Source organism: Arvicola amphibius, chromosome 10 (assembly GCF_903992535.2).
Source record: "Arvicola amphibius chromosome 10, mArvAmp1.2, whole genome shotgun sequence".
In the NCBI taxonomy this organism is placed as follows: domain Eukaryota; kingdom Metazoa; phylum Chordata; class Mammalia; order Rodentia; family Cricetidae; genus Arvicola; species Arvicola amphibius.
Window position 1 is genome coordinate 101,344,999 of NC_052056.1, and position 26,628 is coordinate 101,371,626.

Here is a 26,628-nt window from a genome sequence, read left to right on the forward strand (position 1 = left end):
AGGCCTGCTCACACAAGGTGGGGGCTGAAAAGGGACACCCAAGATTGTCCTCTGCCCTCTACACATGAGCGGGGGCACACACAGACCTGCACACACACATACACTTAGTGAGCCCAGTATGGCTTGCTGGTATGTGCCAAGCCACAAGGTTGGGAGATATGGCATCAAAGACAGGACATAAAACACAAGGACTAGCTGGGCAGTGGTGGCACACACCTTTAATCATAGCAGTTGGGAAGCAGAGGCAGGAGAATTTCTGTGAGTTAGAGGCCAGTCTGGTCATCTACAGAGTGAATTCCAGGACAGCCAGAGCTACACAATGAAACCCTGTCTTAAAAAACAAACTAGCCGGGCGGTGGTGGTGCACGCCTTTAATCCCAGCACTCGGGAGGCAGAGGCAGGTGGATCTCTGAGTTGGAGACCAACCTGGTCTACAAGAGCTAGATCCAGGACAGGCTCTAGAAACTACAGGGAAACCCTGTCTCAAAAAAAAAAAAAAAAAAAAAAAAAAAAATGAACAAATCAATGAACAACACAAGGTCTGGGCAGGAGCAGCCAGGGCTGGGAGGAGGCAGAGGAACAGGTAGCTGTGGAGGTCAGGGGATTTCTGTTTACAAAAGCCTCTCCCTCCTCTCTACCTTTTCACTACTCCAACACAGAACACACACCAGAAGAATCAAGCCCGTGTGCGTGCATAGGCATAGGTAGGTACACGTGCACACACACATGCAGGCGCGCACACACACACACTCACATACATGCACACACGCACCTATAGGTAGGTACATGTGCACACACATGCACGCATGCACACACACACACGCACGCACCAGCACGTAGACACCCGTACGCAGGCACGAGCACTCACCGTCTCACTGTCTTCTCGGCAGGCAGCATATGGTCTGCCACTTAACAGCCGAGTCCTGCCAATCGGGGACCATTAGGGTGGGTTCTTTTCCCAGCGTCAAATGCTGCAGGCTATAAATTGCGATTAACACCGGTGCCAAAATAGCACTTAGCAAAAATAAGCACGCTATTGACATCTGGTGGATCCTGTCCCCAGTGGAGAAGGAGAGAAAATTCTCACTTGAAGTCAAAGGACTATTGCAAGAGATGCTAAGAATACAAGGCCTACTATTGAGGGTGCTTCCTCAGGCAGTCTGCACCCCAGCCTCCTGCAACCAGGCCCCTCCCTGTCAGCCCAGTTTCTGGACACAAATGATGCCCCTAGCTAAAACTGCTGGCTCCCAAGACCTGCCTATCCACAGGATTGACAGGACAGCTCTGGCTTTTGGATTACAATCCCAGCAGAAAGGGTAATTTCCTGTCTGAACAGGGCTGCCGTTTGTTCTTTTTTTTTTTTTTTTTTTTTTTGTTTGTTTGTTTGTTTGAAATAGGGTTTCTATAGAGCCCTGGCTGGTCTAGAACTCATGATGTAGACCAGGCTGGCCTCAAACTCACCTGCCTCTGCCTTCCAAGTGCTGGGATTAAAGCCTGCACCACCACACCCAGCTGAGTGGAACTTCCTTTAAAGGAAGAAGTCACAAGGACTCTTGGGACCTGACACCTCCAAGCAACCTGCCTCCCTCCTAGGCTGTGATCAGCTTGACTCATTTTAAGGACAAGCAGCAGTTGGTCCTGGACAGCCCACATGGCAGCCTTCAGGTATCAGCTTAATGCTTTAAAGACACACCCAGAAACTGGGGATGGAGTTCCACCACCTCTGGGACCCTTGTCTACAGCTGTGTGGGCCCTCAGTCTGCCCTGGAATCTTGGCAGCCCGTCTCATGGCCTGCAATGCCAGGAAAAAGTAGGACAGGCTCACAGCTCTCAGAAAGTGTGTTAGGTCTGTGAAGGCAAGGGCTGCGGGGATGGGGTAGGTATCCCCTGGGATCAGCCTACAGACAGAAGGATCCCTCTGGGAGAGAGGGAAGATTCCCTCAGGCAAGAGACTGGATGAGAAGGGAGGGCTTGGCACTGCAGACCACGTTAAACATGGGCTAGAACAGCAGGGGGCAGGCAGAGCCTGGACCTGAGGGCTGTTTCCCTAATGCTGTACCCAGGGTCAGGTCAGAAGCCCCTAGGTCTCCCCAGGCTCCCACTGCCAGGCACAGCCTGCCTGAGACCACAGGGCATGCGCCCAGAGGCCAGTTCACTCCGCTCCTTACCAAGAAGGGAAGCTGAGGAGACCACAGCTTCGGAGGACCAGTTGCCAAGGAGACCACAGCTTTGGAGGACCAGTAGCCAAGAAGGGGGAGGGTGAGGGCAGGCTGAGTCTGTGAAGGTCACAGCAGCAAGTGAGGCCTGCTGGCCCTGCGTGGACTGAGGTGTCCTGACTGGAAGCTACCTAGATCAATGCCCACAGCGTACCGGTGACCCTTCACCAAGAGAGGCCCAGGCAGGAGTCTAGTTGGACCAATCCAACCACATGCTCTCACAAGGCCCCTCTAGGGTTACTGACTCTTAGTCTCACTAGTGTGAGGAATGGGATGAGGCCACAAACACTGGGTCCTCCCTCTTCTTTCCTTTTTTTTTTGTTTGTTTATCAAGATTAAGACAGGGTCTTAAGTAGCCCATGCTAGCCTCTACTTCAATTATATAGCTGAGGATAACCCAAGTTATCCTTGACCTCCTGAATGCTGTGATTACAGGTGTGAACTGCCATGAAGGTGCTGGGGACAGAAACCGGGGTCCGTGCACACCTTCTAACTCAAGTCGCACCCACGGCTCTCAGTGAATCTCCGTAAGGACTGAGTAGGTCTGTGCTCCCTGCTCCAGCCTCCTATGCCCACTCTGGCTTTCACTGTTTTTAGCTATTCTAGAGGCCAGAGGGTGTGGACTTTCCAGGAAGCGTTCAGATCTCCACAGCACCTCAAGTTAAGCAGAAGCCCAGGAACGGAAGGGAGAAGTGAGCACTTGCAAGACACAGGCCCAGCTCCTCAGGCTCAGCTCAGGAATGGTTCCATCCCACAGTTCCTGCCCAGGGGACCCTCTGGCACAGGCATCATTAGGCTGAAAACATCCCAGAGACGTCAATGGGTTAAAACATTTTCTTTTTGGGGTGGGGATGGAACCCAGGGCCTCACACACACATTAGACCACGCCCTAATGTGTCAATAGGAAAGGAGCCAAAGGCTCACAGATGTCATCGTGGGGAGGTCACAGTGAGAGCCCGGCCTACACTGACCCCATGTGGACACAGTCACATGACTGAGCTCAACTGTAGATGACCATGGACAAAGGGACAGTCCCCAGACTGAAGTAAGTAGGGGAGACTGGGGTCTGCAGTCCACAGAGTCCCTGGGAGTGTGGCCAGGCCCTGAAGGCCAGGATGGCTCGTCCACTGCTCTCAGTCATGGTCACCTGGTCACTAGTCACCATGCCCAAGCACACCCCTGAGAGGGAGAGGGAACCTGGAGGACTGGCGTGAATGTCTCGGAACAACCACAAACTCTTTCTTCCTGTCACAAAGCAAGGACCCACTCTCCTGGTTTCTTGGACCCTTGTGGAGACTCAGACAGGAAGAGGCTCTGCTGCAGGAGTGGCGGGGCTGGGGCCAGGCAGCCCTCTCACCACCACAAGTTCGGTGGCTCCTCAGCCACTCTGCTTTTAAATAAGGTGATCTCGTCCAGGTGCACCATGGGGACATCTCGGATGACATCTGTCAGGCCCTCGTGGAGCAGGGGGAAGATGACGACGTTCAATGCGGGCCTCTCAGCCTGGAAACTGAACCAGAGACCAGCCATTAATGGGGCTGTGTGTGTTGAGGATGCAGCTCAGAAGGGGAAGGGCTCGGGGAGCCACAGCAGACCCTGGGTTCAGTCTCCAGCACACATGCCTCTGTCTACTTAAGCCATCAGATCCTAGAGCCAGAAGGCAGAATGGAGGGAGCCAGGGGTTGTGGCTGGGCTGGGGCCGGGCAGTCAGTGTCTAACACACATGGAGCATCTGTCTGGAGTGTGACAGGCTCAAGGACAGAGCAGTGATGAGCAGGCTCCTTCACGTCCCTTACTGACCCTTGTGTGCTGCCAACGCTACGGGGGCCCAAGCTCCTTGGCCATCTTCTCCAGGCCTCACAGTTCACAGCTCCTGGAACTTAGCAGTCACCAGTCAGTAACCAGGTCACAGTTCTCCCAACTGAGCTGGCCATCTTGCCAGGTGGGAACATCCCTGCTATTCTAGTGGAATAGCCTGCTCTAGCGCTACCATGACGCAGTGTTGAGCCAGACACTTCCCAGACACCACGTGCCTCGTACAGAAGCTGTGCAGGCTTCAAAGCAGTGCAAAGCCCGCTCTTTTTTTCCCTCCTTCCCCTCCCTCCCTCGTTTCCTCCCTTCCTTCTCTCCCCAAGACAGGGTTTCTCTGTGTAGCCCTGGCTGCCCTGTAACTCACTCTGTAGACCAAGCTGGCCTGAAACTCGCAGAGAACCACCTGCTTCTGCCTCCCAAGTGCTGGGATTAAAGGCGTGCACCACCCACCATGGTCAGCTTTCTTTGTTAATTTTTTGAGACAGAAATTTACATTTCATGTTTCCCAGGTTGGCCTCAGACTTGCCAAGCAGTTGAGGATGATGCGGAACTTCAGATCCACCTGCCCCCATCTCTCAAGCACTGGGACTATAAACCTGCACCACCGGACCCAGTCTGTACCATGGTGGGCTGGAACCCAGGGCTCTGTGCATGCGAGGCGAGCATTAGACCAACCAAGCCACATCCCTAGCCCCTACTCCATTCTTGAAAACCGATGCCCGAGTCCAAGGCTCTCGGTGTCGGCCAGACTTAAGCAATCCCCACTTCCACCCGAGAACACGCTCCTCTCTGCAGAGCAGACACAGATCAAGCCGTTTTCCTGTCATGGAGAACCACACCTGTGCACTCAGACTTGAGCGCGGGCCCCAGAGCTGCTGTAGGCCAGAGCTTGCCAGACGCAGCAGCAGAGGCCGAGCTGGCAAGCTAGAAGAACGCTCCTGTGTCTACAGGGGACACGGCAGGGGCTGGGGCAGCCAGTGCCCCAACATACAGCAACAGGCCACAAACACATGTGGGAAGGCAGTACCAACTGGGCCTCCAGAGAGAATGGCATGGCGACCACAGTGGGCAGCAGACCTCTGTCACCAGCCTGAGAGGAACTGGAGAACAGTGCCTCCCACACAAGTTTGGGATTCCTGAGTCTTTAGGATGGAGGCTGCAAGACTGTGGCGCAGGCCTCTGGTCTCTACTGCTCCAGGGAAGCACTGGCTCTGCTCACCTTCACTGGCCTGGCTACTGGCCACGGCTGTGCCAGGGGCTATCAACGCATGCTCCTAAGCTCGGGCCCTGCTGTAGAGAAGAGAGTTTAAGCCAGCATGCCTGGGCCATGTGGAGGTGCTATGAACAGCCTATAGTGGGCAGAACATGAGGAGGAAAGCTGGGGAAATGGCACTGGGTGCGATGGATGGCAATTGTACCCACATCCCAGCTTATCAGGGTGGCCGTGGAGCTGGTCTATCACTAAAAGGTTCTGGATGTGGCTGGAAGATGCTGCTCCCCAGAGATAAAGTCAGGAGAAGCTCACTTAGGGTCTCGGAACTGGTGAGACATGGTGCAGGCGAGACATCAGCTGTGCCAAGTGACCAGGTGACATGAGGTCCCCCCATCCCCAGGGCTGATAAGGAACAAGCCCAGGCGGGAGAGCCCAGGGAAGCAGGGACTTACGGGGCCTCCTTGTTTGCCAGGTCTAAGAAATAGAGGTCAAAAAGAGGAGTTCAGGGTGGGTTTGGCCGACGGACCCTGATGTCACAGTGCTGCAGGCAGACTGGCCACATACAGAACAAATGGATGGGGGCAGGGGCAGTGCTGGGCAGGTGTGTGTACCTGCGGCCAGGAGCAGGTGGAAGGTCCGGGGTACTGGCAGGAACTAGGCTAAGCCGGGCAAGCACATCTCTCCCTTTCACCCTAGGAGGCCACAAGCCCCCAGGGTCCATGAGTAATCTGTCACTGAGTCGGGCACCCAGACACTGAATTCAGACCTCATATGGGGCCAAAGAGGTCCAAATAGGAGAGGGACGTGAGAAGAACATGATACAACACCCAGTGGGGCTGCACGGTGTAAAAGGTGGGGAAAGGAGCCGGCACGGTGCCACGTGCCTATCATGCCAGCACTGGGGAGGGTAAGATGTCAATCCCAGAACCGCACTGGATACAAAATCCCAAGGTTGTGACATGGCTCACCTGCAGAATATTTACCTGATATACACAGGCCCTAACACAGCATAAATCTAATGTGGCAGCATACTCCTATAATGCCCAAACTTGAGAAGTAGAGAGGATCAGAAGGTTAAGGTAATCCTTACTGTGTTAGAGGCTACATGAGACCTTATCTCAAAAAAAAAAAAAAAAAAAAAAAAAAAAGGCCTGGGACACAATACATGGAGAACAAGCGGAGTCCCAGGCACTGTGTATGGCACTAGACAGAGGGTAACCTAAGTCCAGTTGCTTACTGTGAGGTGGGAAGAATCCAAATTCAAACCCTAAAACATGAAGGGCTGCAGTGTTGGCATCAAAAACAAAAAAGCCGAACACAGAAGGGTAAGAAAGAAACCATTGCCTAGAACCTGAGGCACACAATCAGCCCACGTGGGGACAGACACAGAGGGTGACCCTGAAACAATCAACACTTCTCAGTTACAGTGGCAGCGAGGAAGAGACCCCCATGCTGCTGGGGAGGGGGTCACGAAGCATGCAGCAGTTGGGGGTGGAGGTTCAGGAGTACAAGTTCAGTGCTTCCCTGAGCTCTCCAGGCAGGAAAAGAAGAGCACTGGGGGCTGCTCCGTGTAGCTGCGGCCAGCTTGGGCTACCCCAAAAGTGGTATAACACACCTATAACTCAGCACTAGGGAGGTAGATGGAGGCAGGCGGTGGAGAAGCTGAAGGTCTAGTGAAATCCCTGTGTAAAAAGTTTCTAAACCAAACAACAGCATCAGGAAAAAGGACGGCCCGCCCTCGCTGCTTTTCACAAACACCCTGGGCACTGAGTGCTGGCTGCTGGGAGCAACACTGCCACCTGCTGGAGCACTGCAGCAGAGCGCCCTGCACAACTGGGCTCCCCGAGGGCCCAGGAATGACTGTAAGACTGCAGGAGCCCAAGAGGCACCTGAAGAGGTTGCTGCCACGCTGCGGGAAGGGACTCTGCAGATGGCAAGGGTGCAGCAGAGGCATCCCCAGAACAGCTCTTCTGCCGGCCTCTAGGGCTCTGCTGCAGCCTGAGGCTGCCAGCAATCCAGGAGAAGGATTTGTGCTGGCCCGGGTCAGGACTTCCCCTGAAGGGCTTCTCACACCAGCAGCACAGCGCCCTCTCCCTCATTTACATTTTCTTTCTTTCTTTTTTTTTTTTTTTTGGTTTTTCGAGACAGGGTTTCACTGCAGCTTTAGAGCCTGTCCTGGAGCTAGCTCTTGTAGACCAGGCTGGTCTCGAACTCACAGAGATCCGCCTGCCTCTGCCTCCCGAGTGCTGGGATTAAAGGCGTGCGCCATCGCCGCCCGGCTTCATTTACATTTTCTTTTTTTTTTCTTTTTTTTTTAAATATTTATTTATTCATTATGTATACAGTATTCTCTCTGTGTGTATGCCTGCAGGCCAGAAGAGGGCACCAGACCTCATTACAGATGGTTGTTAGCCACCATGTGGTTGCTGGGAATTGAACTCGGGACCTTTGGAAGAGCAGGCAATGCTCTTAACCACTGAGCCATCTCTCCAGCCCTCATTTACATTTTCTTAAGACAGAGTATCATGTAGCCCAAGCTAGCCTCGAACTCGCTATGTAGCAGAGGATGACTCTGAATTCTGCCTCCACCAGTCAAGAGCTGAGATTACAGGCATGTGGCAGCTCATCTGTGGCAGCAGCAAGACTGAACTTGATTTATTCATTTAGGTTTGCGTATGTGTGTTAGTCCACATGTTTATGTGCACCGCATGTGTACAGGTGCCCAGAGTGGCCAGGTGTCCATGGAGTACCCTGGAACTAGTGCTGCAGGCAGCTGCAGCTGTGGGCCCTCGGCAGGAGAAGTGAGCACTCCCAACTGCTGAGTCATCTCTCTAGCTCTCCGTTGCAAGAACTGAACCCAGGGTTTGGTGGCTGCCAGGCAAGCACGCTATCAAGTTAAGGTCTCTGTCCCTCACTTGTCTTTGAAATGGTCTTGTTGTATACCCCAAGCTGGCCTTGAACTCACCATGTAGCCCAGGCTGACCCAAACACCCTACCCTGTCTCAGCCTTCTCAGCACCATCCTCCATCCTAGCTTCTCTCTCCACCCCAATGTGCAGTTCCGTCCTGCATGCTGCCAACTGGTCCGGTGCTTCCTGCCTCAGTACCCTCATCTGTAGGCTGCAGTTACTACAGCCATTTCTCAGGACCCCTGTGGTGGAAGGAGAGCTACCTCCTGAAAGCTGACCTCTGACCTCTCCACACATGCTGTGGCCTGCACACCTGCCCCACAAACATACACAAAATAAATGTATAAATGTAACACAAAATTTAAATACTCTAAGTCCATCTGGTACCTGATAACATGACCAAAACCATGGATAAACCAGGGGAGCCAGGAGCAGGTCTCTCGTGGCGGCATTTCAGTGAGTGGAGAAAGGCCAAGACAGGACACGAGACCATCACCAATGATCAGGCAATGCAAGCTGTGCCCCGAAGTCCTCGTGCTGAAACCCTACTCCTGACATGCTGCTAGCAAAAGGGACGAGCCAGGCATAGTGACTCAGCATGAGATCCCAACACTCCAGAGGCAGAGGCGGGAGGAGCCACAAGTTCGAGGGAACCTGGCTTGCACAGTGATTCCAACCTACCCTGAGATATAGCGAGACCCTGTCTCAACAACAGAAGGTGGAGCTTCGGGAAGTCTGAAGGCAGAGCCTTCACAACGATGAGGGCAGGGTCAAGAAGTCCTTCCTGGGCCCACATGAAACACAGTGATCTAAGTAAGACTTTGCCTCCAGAACCCAGGATAAACTCTGTAGCTAAGGCTAGCCCTGAACTCCCAGGATCCTTGTGTATCAGCCTTCCAAGTGGCTGAGACCAGAGACCATCTATAGGAACTAGTCCCCTGCAGATCAGGCTCTCTGATCATGCTGCTAGGATCTGGTACTCCATCTCCCGAAAGTGGCTACTGGGATGGGGACACTGGTGCTGTCCAAGACCTCCCAGCCACCAACAGACCATGCCAGGCCATGCCACTCACCTCCGGAGGAGTGACTGCTGCAGGCTCTTACAGGTGGTGAGGGATTCTCCAGTGAACATGTGACACACGACAACACGCAGGCAACGGGCCATAAAGGCCAGCACGGCATCCGGCTGCACGGTACCACTTCGAGACACCAGGCACAGGCGCTCCAGAGACAAACACTGGCCCAGTGCCTGGAAGAACTGTGCGTTGGCATTGAAATAGGGCTGCTCCAGCCTGCAGAGAGAAGGGTGTGAGTGCCAGGGACTTGGCTCTCCCGAGGAGATCCTGACTCCCAGGATGAGATGCGGCTAGTCACTGTCTGCAGACCCTGCCAGCTCGCACTGGCTCAAGGCCATCTGTCTTCCTTCCTCAGCAAGCTGTCCCACCCCCATACTGTCACACCTGCTGGCCTTAGGAGGATTCACACATGACGCAGCCTTGGGGAGTCAGTCTGACGGCAGAGGCAAACCGGGAGAAAGTGGGGGTCCAGCAGGCTAGAGTGGGTGGGAAAGGGGCAGAAAAGGAAGGAAGCCCCTTAGGGATGCTTTGAGGCTAGCATCTCGTCATCATCCCAGAGCACAAGCCCCACCACACATGTTCCATGAAAGGGTTACTGTTGTTCTCAGACACAACGAAGAAGCTTCTTGAGGCCATGGAGGTGGCCAAATGGCTTTTTCCCCTTCACCAAGGATACCAGTCACCTACATCATCTATAGAGCCCCAAGTGACACACACTCACATTGGAATTTTGATTTCCCCTACCTTTTAAATAAAAAGTATAGTCATTTATATTTTATACATATGTGTGTGAATTCCTGGATGTTTGTGTACCGTGTGTGTGTGCATTGTACCCAAGGAGGGCAGAAGACGCATTAAATCCCCTAGAAACAGAGCTACCAGTGGTTGTGAGCCACTTGTTTCTGGAAACTGAATCCACGGCCTCTGCAAGAATACTATACGCTCTTAACCACTGAGCCAGTCCTCCATGGCCCCCCCCCCTTTTTCCATTTTTGTTAGCGTGATGCCATGGACCGGACTCAGGCACTCAAGCGTGCCAGCCAGGCTCTACTGCTGAGCTACAACCTCAGACTTCACATTTTTTTTCTAATTTTAACTGATTTTTTTCTCTCAAGACAGGGTCTCTGTGCAGCCCTGTCTGGCCTTGAACTCACTCTGTCTACCAATTCAGAGATCGGCCTACCCCTGCCTCTCAAGTGCTGCTATTACAGGCGTGCACCACCACCACCGCCTGGCTTTCCACGGTGCTGGGAACTTAGGCCTCAGACACGCTAGGCTAGGCAGGCATTCCTCCACTGACCCATACTCCCGGCCCTTTAGTTTTTAAACCTTGTTTTATTCTTTCACAGTTTTGCATATGCACATCATGTAAACTAGTCATTTCCACCCCTCAATAATTTCTATTTTGAGGCAGGGTCTCACTCTGCTGCCAAGGCTAGCCTTGAATTCAGTTCCCAAGTGCTTTTTTATAGGGTGTGAAAGTGGTAGGAAGCAGGGGTGCAGGGCCCCTGGAAACCTTGAAGTTACAAGCAGCAGTGTGTGTGTGTGTGTGTGTGTGTGTGTGTGTCCCTGTCCCCTCCCCTTCCCCAAAAGCAGGGGATGGAATCCCAGTGCCAGGCAGCAGCCATCACCTCTACCAGTAGGTGGCAGCATGGACTTGCACTACAGGCCCAGGTGTCCCCAGGCCATCTGAGTCACAGCGGTAATGTGTCCCATACATACTTTTAAACCTTTTCCAATTAGACAGCCACTTACAGAACCTTGCCCTGAAAGAACTCATCTGTTAGTGCTCAGCCTGCTGTGAATATCCTATCTCTCTCCCTCCCCAACTGTGGGGCCAATGTACCCTTACCCTCTCCCCTGTGCACAAGACTGCTCTGCACCCAGGGCAGCTGGGAAACTGACCTAAAGCAGGAACCATCTGAGGCACCTGAGGGTAGACAGGGAAGAAGGAAATGGGATCCACCCAGAGCAGACCTCATCCTAACTCTGACCCTTCCCAACTGGCTCAAACCACCAGCCAGCAAGGACCAGCCCTCCCCTTGCCATTCAGCTCTTGGGGTGAATGTGCCCCCCCCTCCGGCTTAAGGGGCTGACGCTGCACTCTGAGCCAGGCAGGATGAGGGAGAATGACAGCCGAGAGCTGCTCCTGAGACCGTGCCAGCCCTGGCTCAAGTGACTCTCTTGTTTCCGCCCAGGCAGCAGAGGGTGACTCAGGGTAACACCCGCCTCCAGCCGTGGGAAAGGTGGCACCCTTTTCTGCCTGACACGTGATCCTCTCACCACAGGGGTGCGCCCCAAACCCACAGCCAGAACAACCTGTCCCTGTGGCACCTCCACCCCACAGGGAGCCAGGCTGGTACAAGCTCGGGTTAATGGCAGACTGTGGTGGAGGCGGCAGCAGGTGAGCCTGGGAGTTCCAGGGCTGCGATCAGAACACTCCCCAAGAAAATGCAGGTGCCCCATGCAGCCCCTGCAACCCCAGGAAGCAACTCCCGGGCGAGCAAAGAGCTCCCTATACCAGCTCCTGCCACCTGCTGCATCATCTCTGGGCTCGCCTGCTCAGAAGGCAGTGATCCAGAGGAATGGCGCCATTTGGCTGCTCTGGAAGCCTGTGTTTGTTCAGAACAGGCAGTACCCTCACACAGCAGACAGTTCTGTGGCTGTGGGCACAGGCTAGAGCCTGGGTAGAGATGCCACTATGAACTGTCACAAGCTCTTGGGAGCCTACAAGACAAATTTATCCCCAGTCCTACAGGTCCTGCCTCTGGAGAGGATGCCAGGTCCCAGGGACAAACCAGCATATAGCCCTGGCTGGCCTGGAATTCACAATCCTCCCGACTCAGCCTCCCTACACAACAGGTATGAACCATCACACCTACTGCAAAAACACAAGGCTTGGTGGACCGGTGGAAAACAAACACTGACAGCAAGATGGGAAAAAATCTAGAAAGACCTTGGCTCTGAAAGATTCAAAGGCTCACCTGGTACCCTTGGATTCAGGAAATGGTCCTAATCACGGAAGGGAGTCACCAGCAGTGGCCCAGCAGAGGGGTTATACATCCAATATATTCTCTGATCCATCTTTCTTTCTTTTCTTTTCTTTTCTTTTCTTTTCTTTTCTCTTTTCTTTTCTTGAGACAGTCTCATGTAGCCCAGGCTGGCCCAAACTATGTAGCTAAGGATGACCTTGAATCTCTGATCCTCCTCCTCCCCACACCCAGTTTGTATGGCACTGAGGTTGGAACCTCAGACTTTGCATCTGTCAGGCGAGCTCTTTGTTGACTGAGCTGCGTCCCCAGCCTGTATCTGTGATATATTTACCATCCTGGCAAACCATGACCATGCGTGCCCTAACTGTGGCTTCAGGACACGAGTGTGAGCGGCACCACAAAGGAAGCGGTAAGGAAGCGGAGGGCCTGGTGACTACAGGGAGCCACAGCTGCAGCCAAGGAGGAAGGCGTCCATCTGTGCGCCTGGGAGAGGCAGAGGCAGCTGTGGGAGAGGGAGGAGGGGCGGCGGCGGTGGCAGACTTTCCCACTACAGCTACAGAGTTTGCTCTTAAGGCAGAGAGACCAAGGCTCACATTAACTTTGTCTTGTTTTTGTTGTTCAAATAGGTCTGGGTAGCCCAGGCTGGCTTCAAATTCACTGTGGAGCCAAGGCTGACCTTGAGCTCCAGGCTCCACATCGAGAGCTGGAATGATGCTGGCGTACAGTCACAATATCTGATCCTTTTGTGTGTGGGGGGGGGGATTTGCGGGGGTGCTGTTGCTTTGAAGACAAGGTTTCATTCTAGTCCAGGCTGACCTTGACTCAAGGCAATCCTCCAGCCTTAGCCTCCTGATTTTAGGCATATGTCACCACAAACAACTGACTGGGACTTCTAAACAGGGGGTATAAGAAAGCCCACAGGCGGGTTCCCAAAGCCAGTATAGCCAGAAGGCAGAGGACCCATGGACATGGACACCCAGGCATGGATACCAGCTGTCCACGGAGACCTCCTGGGCTATAGCTCTGCTCAGCTGAGGAGCAAGCTGGAGCAGCAGTGAAAGTGACCAGATAAGACAGAGGCTTCAAACCCAGACAGCCATAGCATGGCTTTGCTCCAAGGAGGGCAGGAAGTAGAGCTCACAGTTTGGCCAAGCAGCTCTGGAAGGTTCTGGGCCGTTAGCAACACAGGACCTGCTGACTTCCTGTCGCGTTGGAGCTAGGCGGGGAGCAAGGCAAAGAACACACCCTGTCCTCTCCATGGCCTCCCATGGCCTCCCTTGTGGATCCTGAGGACAAATGAAGCTCTGGCTTAGACTGATAGTCAAGAGGCTTCCTGCCTCAGATCTGACATCAGCGTCCATGGATGCTGGGAGAAAGGTTAGCTTTGCGCCTGCTCACAGGCACAGCTCCTGTGCTGGCTAGTTTTATGTCAACTTGTCCCGAGCTAGAGTCATCTGACAGGAGGGAGCCTCAGCTGAGAAAATGCCTCCATAAGACTGGGCTGTAAGCAGATAAACCTATAGCGCACTTTTTTAAAATTAGTGACTGATGCGGAAGAGCTCATGGAAGGTGGTGGCTCTTTAAGAAAGCAGGCTGAGCAAGCCATAAGGAGCAAACCAGTAAGCAGCACCCCTCCGTGGCCTCTACATCAGCTCCTGCCTCTAGGTTCTTGCCCTGTTTGAGTTCCTGTCATGACAGGAGTGTAGGAGTGTAAGCCAAATAATCCTTTCCTCTTCAACCTGTTTTTGGTCATGGAACTTCATCACAGCAATAGAAACCCTAAGATAGGCACCAAAGAAGCAGTAACTAACTGTACTAGAGAGAGTGACAGCCATGTACAAGTCCCTTTAGGCTGACATGACTTTGTGGCCCTGATCATGCTTCCACCCACCCACCAACAGCTATGGACTGGCAGAGTCCTTAAGTTCTGCCCCTTTTGCCTGCCCAGAGCCAGGGACTTAACTACACGGTGTGTCCTACATGAACCTAGTGAGTTCTAGGACAGCCAGTGCTACACACAGAACACAAAGAAACCTTGTCATAAAAACACAAACAAACAAAAAGCCAAACTTCAAGGACTAGGAGGTATGGCTCAGTAGTTGAGCCTCTGCCTAGAATCCCCAGTGAGGGGCTGGGGTGTGGCTCAGTGGTAGAGCCCCTGCCTAGGATTCCCCCAGTGAGGGACTGGGGTGTGGCTCAGTGGTAGAGCACCTGCCTAGAATCCCCCAGTGAGGGGCTGGGATGTGGCTCAGTGGTAGAAGAAAAAGACCCTTGTTCTATGTTCTATTCGCACCACAAAAAAACTTTTTTAAATACACAGGGTCTCACTAATTAGCCCTGACTGTCCTAGAACTCTCTTTGTAGACCAACTGGACTCCAACTCACTGAGCTCCACCTGTCTCCATCTCCTGAGTAGTGCTGGGATACAACAGAACCCTTATCCTTTAAATGTTGGATGATGACAAAAATACCCTTCACTTCAGTATTTCAGTGTGAATGCAGCCCAAGCTTGGCTCTGGAAACACCAGTCATCTTTGTCCTCGGAGCTTAACCCAGAGTCTTGAGCACACTAAGGGCTCCACCACTGAGTGACGTCCTCAACCCCTACGTCAATATTTTATTTCAAGCTGCCCAGGCTGGGCTCAGACTCACTCACAAGGACAAGGCCCACAGCACGGCCATCTGAGGCCACTTTCCTCCCACTTTCCAGGATGGGTCCTGCCATCCTCCTCAAGGTCACCACTCCCAGAAATCTGAGTTCTTCCGGAGATGATCTGTGCCTCCATCCTGCCTGCTCTTGTCCCCACTGGGCACCACCAGCAGCTCCAGCTGAAGCTCTCCAGCGCTCCTCTGCCTGCCCTCCTGCCCCTTCTCCCTCTCCCCGCCTCCTCCAGTGGTCCGGCTGCTCTGAGTCCAGGAGGTTTGAGGGCACTGTCATCTGCTCTGTGCTTCTGGCTTTGGTGAGAAAGGGTCTTGCTAATACAACCCAAGCTGCCCTGGAACTCAAGTCAGTTCTACCTCAGCCTTCTGGACGCTGGGATGCCAGGACTGCAGGTGTGCGTGCACACAACAAACATTTCCAGAACCCCAAGGCTTGTGTGCACATGCTATCAGACATCCCCTCTACCTTAGTCTGAAGCCCCTAGCCAACTGTGATACACGCTCCAAGAATCACTATGAGGGGTTTGGGACAGCTCAATTGGTAATAGCATTTGCTAGCGGCTGAAAAGATTGTTTAGTCCACTGGATGTTCTTCCAATAGGACCCAGGTTCAATTCCCAGCACCTACATGGCACTCACAACTGTCTGTACGTAACTCCAGTTCCAGAAGGCTGACACCCTCACACCAATGCACACAAAATAAATTATATAAAAAAATAGTACTTGCTGGCAAATATTAGAAACTGAGTTCAAGGGCTGGAGAGATGGCTCAGAGGTTAAGAGCACTGACTGCTCTTCCAGAGATCCCGAGTTCAATTCCCAGCAACCACATGGTGGCTCGCAACCATCTGTAATGAGACCTGGTGACCTCTTCATGTCCAGCAAGCATACAAATAGGCAGAACACTGTATACATAATAAATAAATAAAATTAAAAAGAAACTGAGTTCAACTGGGCAGTGGGGGCACACACTTTTCATGCCAGCACTTAGGAGGCAGAAACAGGAGGATCTCTGTGAGTTCAAGGCCAAGGCCAGCCTGGTCTACAGAGCAAGCTCCAGTACAGGCCCCAAAGCTACATAAAGAAACCCTGTCTCAAAAACCAAAAAAAAAAAAAAAAAAACCCAAACAAATCAAAAAAAAGAAAGAAAGAAAAAAGAAAAGAAACTGAGTTCTGAGTTCAAATTCCCAGCAACCATGTAAAACCCAGGTAGGCAACACTTGTCTGTAACCGCCTGGAACTCCCTGGCTGGTTTCAGTGAGATACCTTTTCTGAAGAAATAGCCGTGGACAAGATGGTTCAGAGGGTTAGAGCACTTGCTGTGAAAGTCTAATGACTGACTCAGAGCCCACGTATACACACACACACACACACACACAGAGATGATGATAATAATAATAGTAATAATAATACAATTTGGGGCTGAATATAGGAGCACACCTTTAAGCCCAGCATTCAGGAGGCAGAAACAGGAGGATTTCTGAATTTAAGGCCAGCCTGGTTTACATAAGTTCCAGGCCAGCCAGAGCCACATAGTGAGACCTTGTCTCAAAAAATGGGGGGTGTGGGAGTGTGGGAAATGGGACCCTGCACTGGAAAGATGGCTCAATGGTTAGGGGCATTGGCTGCTGTTCCTGAGGACCTGAGTTCTGTTTCCAGCACCCACGTGGTGGCTCACAACCATCTGAAACTCCACTTTCAGGTGATCCAACATCCTCTTCTGGCCTCCACAGGCACTGCACATATGTGCTACCACAGACATGCATACAGGCAAAACACACATGTAAAAATTAAAGTAAATAAATCTAAACAACTTTTAATACGGTAAGGCTGTGAATGAAGTAGCACTGTGTGGGACAATGGATAGGGCTGAGTTCCTGTGAGAGGGGTGGCAGACAAGCTGCTGTCACCTCAGGACCTCACACCTCAGACTCTCTGTCCCTCCCCGCTTCACCTCAGGTCCTCAGCCCCTCACCCCTCAGGTCCTCAGCCCCTCACCCCTCAGGTCCTCAGCCCCTCACCCCTCAGGTCCTCAGCCCCTCACCCCTCAGGTCCTCAGCCCCTCACCCCTCAGGTCCTCAGTCCCTCCCCTCAGACTCTCTGTCCCTCCCCTCAGGTCCTCAGTCCCTCCCCTCAGGTCCTCAGTCCCTCACCCCTCAGGTCCTCAGCCCCTCACCCCTCACTTCAGTCCCTCCAACCTCAGCCCCTCACCTCAGGTCCTTCAGCCGCTTGCAGTGCTTCAGCATGTCAGCAAGAGCAGGCATGTATACCACCTTCCCCATCATGCCCAGGTTGGCCAACGACAGAGACTGAAGCTGCTGGCATTGTAAGCCAATGCTCACCAGTCCAGAGCCTGTCAGCATGCCTGGCAGCTGCGCTAGTGTCAGCTGTCGCAGGAAGGCCAGCTGGCCAATGGCAGCCACCTCTGAGTCCCCGACGTTCTGTGCCCGACTGCAGGGCGGGAGGGAGTTGCGGATGGCAGGCTCGTTGCGGGGCATGGCTGAGGAGAAATTGGACCCTATCAGTTCCAGATGCTCCAGGAAAGGGAGCTTCTTCAGCAGAGACCAGAACACAGAGGCAGGCTGGGTGGACGACTGGCCCAGGAAGGGACTGGGAAAGGTCTGCACCCCAATGCGCACCTTCTTGCCAAAGCCACGGGGCACTGCATGCATTGCCGGCGGGGCAGGCGCACGGTCAGGCCTGGGTGCTGAGTCAGCCACGGAGCAGACGGGCAAGGAGAGGGAACGCAGGTGGCAGAGGCGGGCCAGGAGCTGGCAAAGGTGTCGGCCCAGGCCATCGGAGCTATGGTGGTGGGCAGCTGAGAGGTTGAGGTGGTGCAGGTTACAGCAGGACTCCACTAGCGTCTCCAGGATGCTGCTGTCAATATCGTCCTCTGCCTTACGGAGCAACGAGTCTGCAGATAGGCAATGCACACAGCCACTGAGGTTGAGGCTGGCCAAGCTGCGCAGGTCCTTCCCCCCATTGATGACCCGCTGGATCAGGTGACCACCTGACAGCGTACACCGGCTAAAGCTGAAGTAGAAGGGATTGTTGAATTTCATATGCTGGAGGAGGGTGGAACCGTTCAGCCACGACTTCGGCAGCTGCAGGGCATCCAAGGCCACGTTGCGAGCCATGGAGTCCAGCAGGTTCTTGGTGGCCCCACTCTCCGCGAAACTGCCAGGGACAGAGATGAGAAAGGCATGCAGGTTCTCAGGCGTGCGGTCACTAAGCACGGCGAGGTAGAGCCGCACCACCTCCTGGTTGATGTAGCCAGGGGCCAGGCGGGCATAGAAGACACGCAGGTTCTGGTAGTGGGGGACATTGCTCTGGCCCACCATGAGCTGGCCTGAGAGGACGGCACCCTCGCGTGTGCGGTCCAGGATCTCAAAGTACAGCAGCAGCTTCTGCAGGCTGGCACAGCAGGGCACCACACCATATGACGGTGTGAAAAGTGTCTGCTTGAGCTCCCTGACGCGGCTCAGGGTGGCCTTGCACTCACTGCTCAGGTGGCTGGCATCGAAGCCGGGACTCACATCAATGGCCAGCGAGCGCAGGTGCTGCAGGGCCGAAAGCACCTTGGACAGCCGCAGGGAGGTGAGGTGGCAGCCTGACAGGTTCACCTTTACCAGACTGTGACAGCGGGCCACATGCTCGATGGTGGAGCCGGACAACCAATAGCAGCCTGCCATGTTCAACTGCTGGATCTCCCGGCCAATCTCCTTCACCAGCTGCTTCACCTTGTCCTCACTGGCCTGCAGAGTGGGGACAGGGCAGGAGAGACGGTGTGTCCTGGGCTACTCCCCACTCCTGCTGCCAACAGTGAAGAAACCCGTACCCAGGAAGAAAAGTAGAAAGATGTTCGCTACCACTGGGCATGGTGGCACACGCCTTTAATCCCAGCACTCGGGAGGTAGAGACAGATGAAATCTCTGTGAGTTCGAGGCCAGCCTGGTCTAGAGAGTGAGTTCCGGGACAGGCACCAAAGCTACAGAGAAAAGCTGTCTTGAAAAAACAAACAAACAAGATGTTTGCTACCCAGGCCTGGTGGCATACACCTATCATCTTAGCACATGGGAGGCTGAGGCAGGAGCAGTACGAGTTTAACACCAATCTGGACATAGCTAGACTCTTGTTTCAAAAAGAAAAACAGTAGCTTGCTCAAAGCTCTAACTGGGAAAGCAGACGGCTAAGTGGTATGAGCTGCTCTTCCAGAGGGCCCGAGTACCGCTCTCAGGACCCATAGCAGGGGGTCACAACCGCCTGTAACTGCAACTCCAGGGGAGTTCGATACCTTCGGGCTCTGGGGGAAAAGCACTCACACGGGTACACACATACACTTAAAAATAACTAATCTTTTTAAGCTGTATTTTTTTCTTTTGCTTTCTCTCTCTCTTTTTAAACTGTTGTTGCATTTTGTTTGTTTTGTTTTGTTTTTATGACAGGGTTTCTCAGCCTTGACTGTCCTAGAACTCACTCTGTGGTCCAAACTGGCCTTGAACTCATAGAGATCTATCTACCTCTGCCTCCTAAATTCTGAGATTAGAGGCATGTACCACCATTGCCTTGAACTTGCAGATCCGGCCTCAGCTTCTGAATGCTAGGATTACAGGCCTATGCCAGCAGGCACACATATCTGGGCTGTTTATTTGTTTTTGTTTGAGACAAGGCCTTACTGAATTGGTCTGAGCTGTGAGCACCCAGCCTCAGTCTCCTGAGTGCTGGGACTACACGTGTATCACAGGGGCTCATGTCTCAGGTTAATCAGAGACTTCAGCCCCTCGCCCTCTGCAGCAGTGTCAACTGCGCCACCCACCGTGGCACTTCACGAGGACCTTCTATAATCTGTCCTGTGCAGTAACTCCACCCCATCCCGCTGATCCCTGTCACTGTGTCCTAATGTGTGGCTGACCATTAACGGCTACATAGTCTCCTGTGCAAACACGGGCTGGCACTTCCCGCCCACGCTGGCCTCACCTGGTAGTCCTTCTGTAGCAGCACAGTGTGCACCAGGCTCTTGTCCAGGCACAGCACCGAGAGCTTCCGGCAGGTGCGCCGCACATTGAGAACCAGGTCTGTGCTGGGGACATGGCTCAGGATATGCAGGAGGATCTCGTCCGAGAAGCCCAGCAGGTGGATGTCACCTGCTGCCTCTGCAGCTGTGGGGGCAGCATCATCGTCATTGGACATGTCCTGGAAGTCAGGGACAGTAGAGAGAGGAAGGAGTCAGTCATTAGATGCTAGCTGGACAAGGAGAGGATGTGAGTTTGGATCCCCAGCACTCAAACAGAAAAAGCAGTGCAAGGTGGCATATGTCTGGAATCCCAACGCTGAGGATGCACAAACAGGAGGATCCTGCCCCCACAGCAGAAAAACCTTACTAACTCTTCACTGAAGGGTGAAAAACACAGAGTTCCCCCAGAATCTCCTCTTAGAACTACACACCAGGAGACAAAGTGAGAAAGAACCTCTGACGGCCACCGTCAACCAAATCCCGGATGTTCTGACGTTTCCTGAGTATTAAGACTGCTTGCCATATAGCCCAGGCTGAGTTAGAACATGGTGTTGGCAATATAAACATGTACCATTACACATGGCTCCCAACAATCACTTTTATTCCCTTCCTTCCTTCTTCCCCCCTCCCTTCCTCCCTCTCTCCCTTCCTTCCTTCCTGACAGGGGCTTATATAGCCCAAACTGACCACAAACTGGCCAAGGCTGACCTTGGACTCCTGATCTCCAATTCCCAAGTGCTGGGATCACAGGAACGCACCACCAGGACCAGTCTACCCAGTGCTGGGACTGGAACCCAGGGCTTCACGCGTGCTAGGCGAGCTTGTACTCTGGCCAAGCCACATACCAGCCCTCCACAGCCTTTCCCAGTGAACAGCATGCATGCATACAGGCCCCTGAGCCACAGCCTACCCTCTCCCACTCTGCTTCCCAGGGACATCTACTGGAGCAGGAGCAAAAATTTACACAAGACACTAAGTAACTTTCATAGGTGCATACTATACTGAATGTTCCCTCTTTTTTACATTTATATATGTAAGTGTGTGTATGAGAGAGAGAGAGTGTGTGTGTGCTGGTGCACAAGGACCTGTGTTAAGTCAAAGAAGGGTGAAAGAGAAAGAAAGTGTGTGTGTGTGTGTGTGTGTGTTGGTGCACAAGCACTTGTGGAAGCCAGACAATTTGTAAAGGTGTGTAAAGTCGGTTCTCTCGTCCACTATGGAGGTCTCATAAAACTAAGGTTGTCATGGCTGGAGAGATGGCTCAGAGGTTACAAGAACATACTATTCTTGCTAAGGACCAGAGTTCAGTTCCCAGCACCCATATTGGGTGGCTCCTGACTGCCTGTAACCCCAGTTCCAGGGGATTTCATGGTTTCTATGGGCAACTACACTCATACTCATACACCCCAAAACAGACACACACAAATATACATCATCATCATAATAATAATAGCCAGGTGGTGATGACGCGCGCCTTTAATCCCAACCTTCAGGAGGCAGAAGCAGGTGAATCTCTGAGTTTGAGGCCAGCCAAAACAACAGAGCAAGTTCCAGGATAGCCAGGGCTACACAAAGAAACCCTTCTCAAGAAAAGAAAGGAAGGGCTGGAGAGATGGCTCAGTGGTTAAGAGCATTGCCTGCTCTTCCAAAGGTTCTGAGTTCAATTCCCAGCAACCACATGGTGGCTCACAACCATCTGTAATGAGGTCTGGTGCCCTCTTCTGGCCTACAGACACACAGACAGAATATTGTATACTAAATAAATAAATAAATAGATATTTTTTTAAAAAAAAGAAAGGAGGGAAGGGGAAGAGAAGATAGACAGAGAGACACGCACCATAGCCGGGGTCTGGAGCATGACTCCAGATGCCACCTTCAGGGCCAGCTCCCCACACTCAGGGTGGGCACTTGGTGAAGGAGATGAAATATCTTATGCTATTTTCCGATGTCACTGTGAAGCTGGCAGGTCTGGAATGCCGTACCTTCTAACCTCAGCTTCCTAAGAGCTAGGATTACAGGTGTGCACCACCACTCCCCTTGTGCAGAAGGGTTTCCTGTTTACACTGTTGCGCGTGTGTGACGTTGTTACGTGATGGTGTGAGTGTATGTGGGGAGCCCAGGTGGACAGGGAGTGTCTTCCTAAGTCTCCATCACACTCTCCAGAAGCATCTCGAGACATTCCAGCCAGCCGTCTCGCTCCACTTACACAGGATTAGACACAGACACACACCACCTGCTTTGCTTTATGTGGGCTAGAGATGCAGACTGAGGTCCACACATCTGCACAACAAGCACTCTGTCAACGGAGCCAGCTCCCTAGATTAGGAATTACTTTTTACTGCCTAAGAGAAAACAAACAAACAAACACAAAACACAAAACCAGGCTAACTCGCCTCCGAATGATAGCCATTCTGAGCCATAGCCACCTTCCCTTCAGACAGCAGGCTCTTGCGGCAACTTAACTGGAATGTAATTGACTTAGAACTATGACACTCCAAAGCTGGCTGGAGAACTCGAAAAGCCAAGCATGGTGGTAATCCTACAGGCATGTGCATAGACACATGGAAATACAGGAAAACTGAAAGGGAAAAAAAAACTTGAAAAAAATGAAAAAGGGCTTGGATGTCATGACGCGGCCTCATGGTTCACAGGGCTGACTCGGGCACTGGCCCGGGACATACTGATTCTATGCTTTCCAATAGTTCCTTCTCCATGAGCCCAAAGCTGTCATCTACAGCCATTTTCTTCTTCATCAGACCCTGTGTTGTCGCAGAGCAAAAACTGAGGCCCTAAGTTAAGAATTACCCCGTGTATCTGTGTGATGCACACCCTGTAGTCCTAACTCCTAGGAGAAGGAGGCAGGATTATAAAGGCCAGCTTTGACCACACCCTTCCCAAAAAAATCAAAAAGAAAAAAAAAAAAAAAAAAAAAGAACTACTCTTGGGCTGGAGAGATAGCTCAGAGGTTAAGAGCACTGGCTGCTCTTCCAAAGGTCCTGAGTTCAATTCCCAGCAACCACATGGTGGCTCACAACCATCTGTAATGAGATCTGCCCTTTTCTGGCCTGCAGGAATGCATACAGGCAGAACACTGTATACTTAATAAATAAATAAGTCTTTAAAGTAAAATAAAAAGAACTACCCTTAAGGTTTCCAACAACCTTTTCTCTCCTGAGTCCTTCTTCCAACCACCAGACAGTTCTGGTGTTCTGTTCTGGATTTCAGTGCTAGGCTGATCAATATAGCCTTGACCTGGCAGTCTCTCTTGTTCACTTAGCTGTGAGGAGCCTGCCACATAGATATGAGCACCTGAGTTTAGATCCCTGGCAACCTGTAAAAGACCCGGAGTGGCCAGGAAAAGCCTTTAATGCCAATACTTGAAAGGCAGAGGCAGGTGTTTGGTTCTGAGAGTTTGAGACCACTGAGTTCCAGGACAGCCAGGGCTACACAGAGAGACCCTGTGTCTTGAAAAACCAACCAACCAAAAATGTCGGCATGTATCTGTAATCCTAGTACTGGTGAGGCAGACACAGAAAAATCCTTGAAGGTGCATGGACAGCCAGTCTAACTCAATCAGTAAGGTTCAGAGAGCTCTTTCCTCAAAAATATAAGGTGGAAGGGCTGGAGAGATGACGGCTCAGCTGTTAAGGGCATTTGCTACTCTCATAGAGAACCCAGGTCCAGTTCTCAGCACTCACATGATGGCTGACAATTACCTATAACTCTGGTTTCAGGGGGTCCAACAACCTCTTCTGACTTCTGTGAGCACTGCATGCACACGGTACATAAACATACACGCATGCAAACACACAAACACATTAAAAGGGGGGGGCTGGGTGTGGTGGCACACATATTTAATCCTAGCACTTGCAAGGCAGAGGCAGGAGGACTTCTATGAGGTAAATTTAGGACAACCATAATCTATATAAGGAGACCCTGGCTCAAAAATAATTAAAGCCAGCACATTAATCCCAGCACTCAGGAGGCAGAGACAGGAGGATCTCTGTGAGTTTGAGGCCAGTGTGGTCTACAAAGTGAGTTCTAGGACATCCAGGACTGTTACACAAAGAAACTCTGTCTTGAAAAACCAAATTAATAATATTTACTTTTTTTTTGAGATAGGGTTTAGCTGTGTGACAAAGGGTCTCTGCCTCCTGTGTGCTGGGATTAAAGAAAGGCACCACCACTCCTGGCTTAAAAAAAATTTTTTTTTTGGTCAGGCAGTGGTGGGGTATGCCTTTAATCCCAGCATTTGGGAGATACAGACAGGTGGATCTCTGTGAGTTGGAGACCAGCCTGGTCTACAGAGCAGGCTATAAAACTATACAAAGAAACCCTGTCTCAAAAAGGGGAAAAAAGAAAAAAAATTTAAGGTAGAGAGTGGAAGACACCTAACATTGACCTCTGGCCTCCACATGCACCCAGACATGTGCACAGACAGACAGACTGACACACACATACACAAATAAGCCAGACACAGTATTGTGGACCTATTGTCCCCCCTACTTAGGAGGCTGAGGCAGGAAGACGGCTTGAACCTGTAAGTTTGTCAGCAGCCTGGGCAACAGCACAAGATCTAATTTCAATGGCTCAAACCTTACTGGCTGGCTATGTTGCCCACTCAAGGAAGGGAGGGGTTTTGAGTCAGGACTCCATGGGACCACATGACCAGACACGCCTAATCCCTGCCCACAACACTCATCAAGAGCTGCGAATACGGCAATGCTACCCTGGAACTCTTCTTGCTGGAGACGGACCTTCTAGCATCACACACCTCTCTTGTTCATCTGCAGCTGGACCACACTCTTCCCTGTCCATTGAGGAGACATTTCTGGGCCCAGTTTCCTTCAAGGAAGAAGCATCCAACAGACCCCAGCCATGGTTCTCATACCCATGTTCCATCTACTCTAGAAAACACTTGAAAGTCTCTCTGGATAAACACAAGGAAACTCCTAAGACTTAAATAAATGGTGGGCAATGGTGGCGCACGCCTTTAATCCCAGCACTCGGGAGGCAGAGGCTGGCGGATCTCTATGAGTTTGAGGTCAGCCTGGTCTACAAAGCGAGTTCCAAGACAGTCAGAGCTGTTACACAAAGAAACCCTGTCTCAAAGGGTGGAGTGTGGGGTGCCCAGAGCCACACCAAACTGATGACCTGAGTTCAAATGCCAGAACTCACATAAAATGTTGGATGCAGTGGCCCCTAGACAGGAGGAGACAGGAGGGTCAGCCAGAAGCTCAGAAGGCAGCTACTCTGGAGCATGCAACATGGTGGAAGAAACAAAGAGGACAGCAGAAGCTGGAGAGAAGGCTTAGTGGTTAGAGGCAACCACTGCTCTTTCAGAGGACCTGAGTTCGGTTCCCAGCACCCACATGGGAGGGGCTGATAACCAACTATAACCCCACCTCCAGGTGCATGTGATCCCTCCACCGTCCTCAGGCACCTGCACTTGTGTGCATACACACACCCATACACACTTATACATTCATATACATAATTAATAACAAGTAATCGAAACAGGTGAAAGGCAAGAACCAACTCCTGAAAGTGGTCCTCTGAAGTCTGCATGCATGCCATGCCATGAACATGCCGGTACTCATACACACACACATACACACTAATAAAATAAATAAAGCGCACCCACAGGCTGAGTCCTAAGAAAGAACAAATATAAACTCAGATGGGCAGGCAGCAACAGGGAAGCAGCCAGATCCTCCACCCTTCCCCAGTACTGCTGTCTGCAGAGAAAATACTGTACGCTCATGTAACAGGACACAGTGAGTTCTCCAGCGGACCTACATCAGTTTTGGGGTCAAACCGAAGCCCTATAACCCTCCCCCACACCACAACCAGGCTCCAGAAAGAAGTGGGCTGCACTTATGCTGACAGAAAAAAAACGAAGCGGGGGCTGGAGATGTGGCTGAGTTGGCAGAGCGTTTGCCTAGCATGCACAAAGCCCTGGATTCCGTCCTCAGCATGGAATAAAACCCGGCGTGGGGATACACACCTGTAATCCCAGCATTACAGAGGCTAACACAGGAGAACTGTAAATTCAAGACTAGCCTGGGCTGCACACTGAGTTCCAGGCAAGCCTGGGCTACAGAGTAAAATAAACAAGAAAACGAGAGAGAAAGGACAACGTCTCAGAGCTGCGAGAGTGGAGTCAACGCCCAGGGAGATGGGGGAAAGGCCTAGAAACTCAGGAGGCAAAGTGAAAATGTCCATTCTGACCATGGGGATTGTGAGCCTGGGAACAGGATGGGGCCTGGGAGAAGGGTAGGAGAAGCCAAGAATGGGCCTCGGAGAAAGGCCAGGGTCGGCAGGGAGCACCAAAGGGACCCCAGCCGCCGGGGCGGGAAAGGCGCGGGTCATACCTCTCCGGAGCTGACCGCCGGAGCTGCAGCCTCGGAGTCCCCCAGCCTGCCAGGGCAGGGATGCTCGAAGCCGGCACCGCCACAGCTCCACAGAAACCCCGGCAAGGGGCGTGGCTGCGTTTCACTTCCGGCGCTCCTCTAACGTACTTCCTCTGGCGCCGAAGTGGACCGGATGCTGCCGCCATAATGGGTGTGGCCGAGAGGCACCCAGAAGGTCACAAATGATTGGTTTCTAAACTAGGTCTGCAGTATCCTGCTGTCACTCCAGCTGGCATCCAGCTCCCGATCTTTCGCACTGCACACTGCGCTCCAAGCCACCTGTCACAGCACTCAGGCATCCTACCTGAACTTACCCCTCACTTGT

The 26,628-nt window shown here is 52.3% G+C and overlaps 1 protein-coding gene across 2 annotated transcripts in view; it reads right to left on the minus strand.

The window, feature by feature from the left end:
* Positions 1 to 26,361, minus strand: part of Fbxl18 (F-box and leucine rich repeat protein 18) — a 36,975-nt gene extending 10,614 nt beyond the window's left edge. Inside the window, exons 1-5 of one of the 2 annotated variants that reach the window (XM_038346439.2) lie at positions 26,265 to 26,361; positions 19,857 to 20,072; positions 17,091 to 18,634; positions 9,223 to 9,441; positions 3,037 to 3,726 (exon numbers count right to left, since the gene is read on the minus strand). In XM_038346439.2, the coding sequence (XP_038202367.1) occupies positions 3,570 to 3,726; positions 9,223 to 9,441; positions 17,091 to 18,634; positions 19,857 to 20,069 (2,133 nt within the window). In that variant the 5' untranslated portion in view covers positions 20,070 to 20,072; positions 26,265 to 26,361 and the 3' untranslated portion in view covers positions 3,037 to 3,569. Of the gene's footprint in view, positions 1 to 3,036; positions 3,727 to 9,222; positions 9,442 to 17,090; positions 18,635 to 19,856; positions 20,073 to 26,264 lie in introns of those variants that run through there. The other variant, XM_038346438.1, reaches the window with a different exon arrangement.
* Between the last annotated feature and the right edge of the window lie 267 nt (positions 26,362 to 26,628).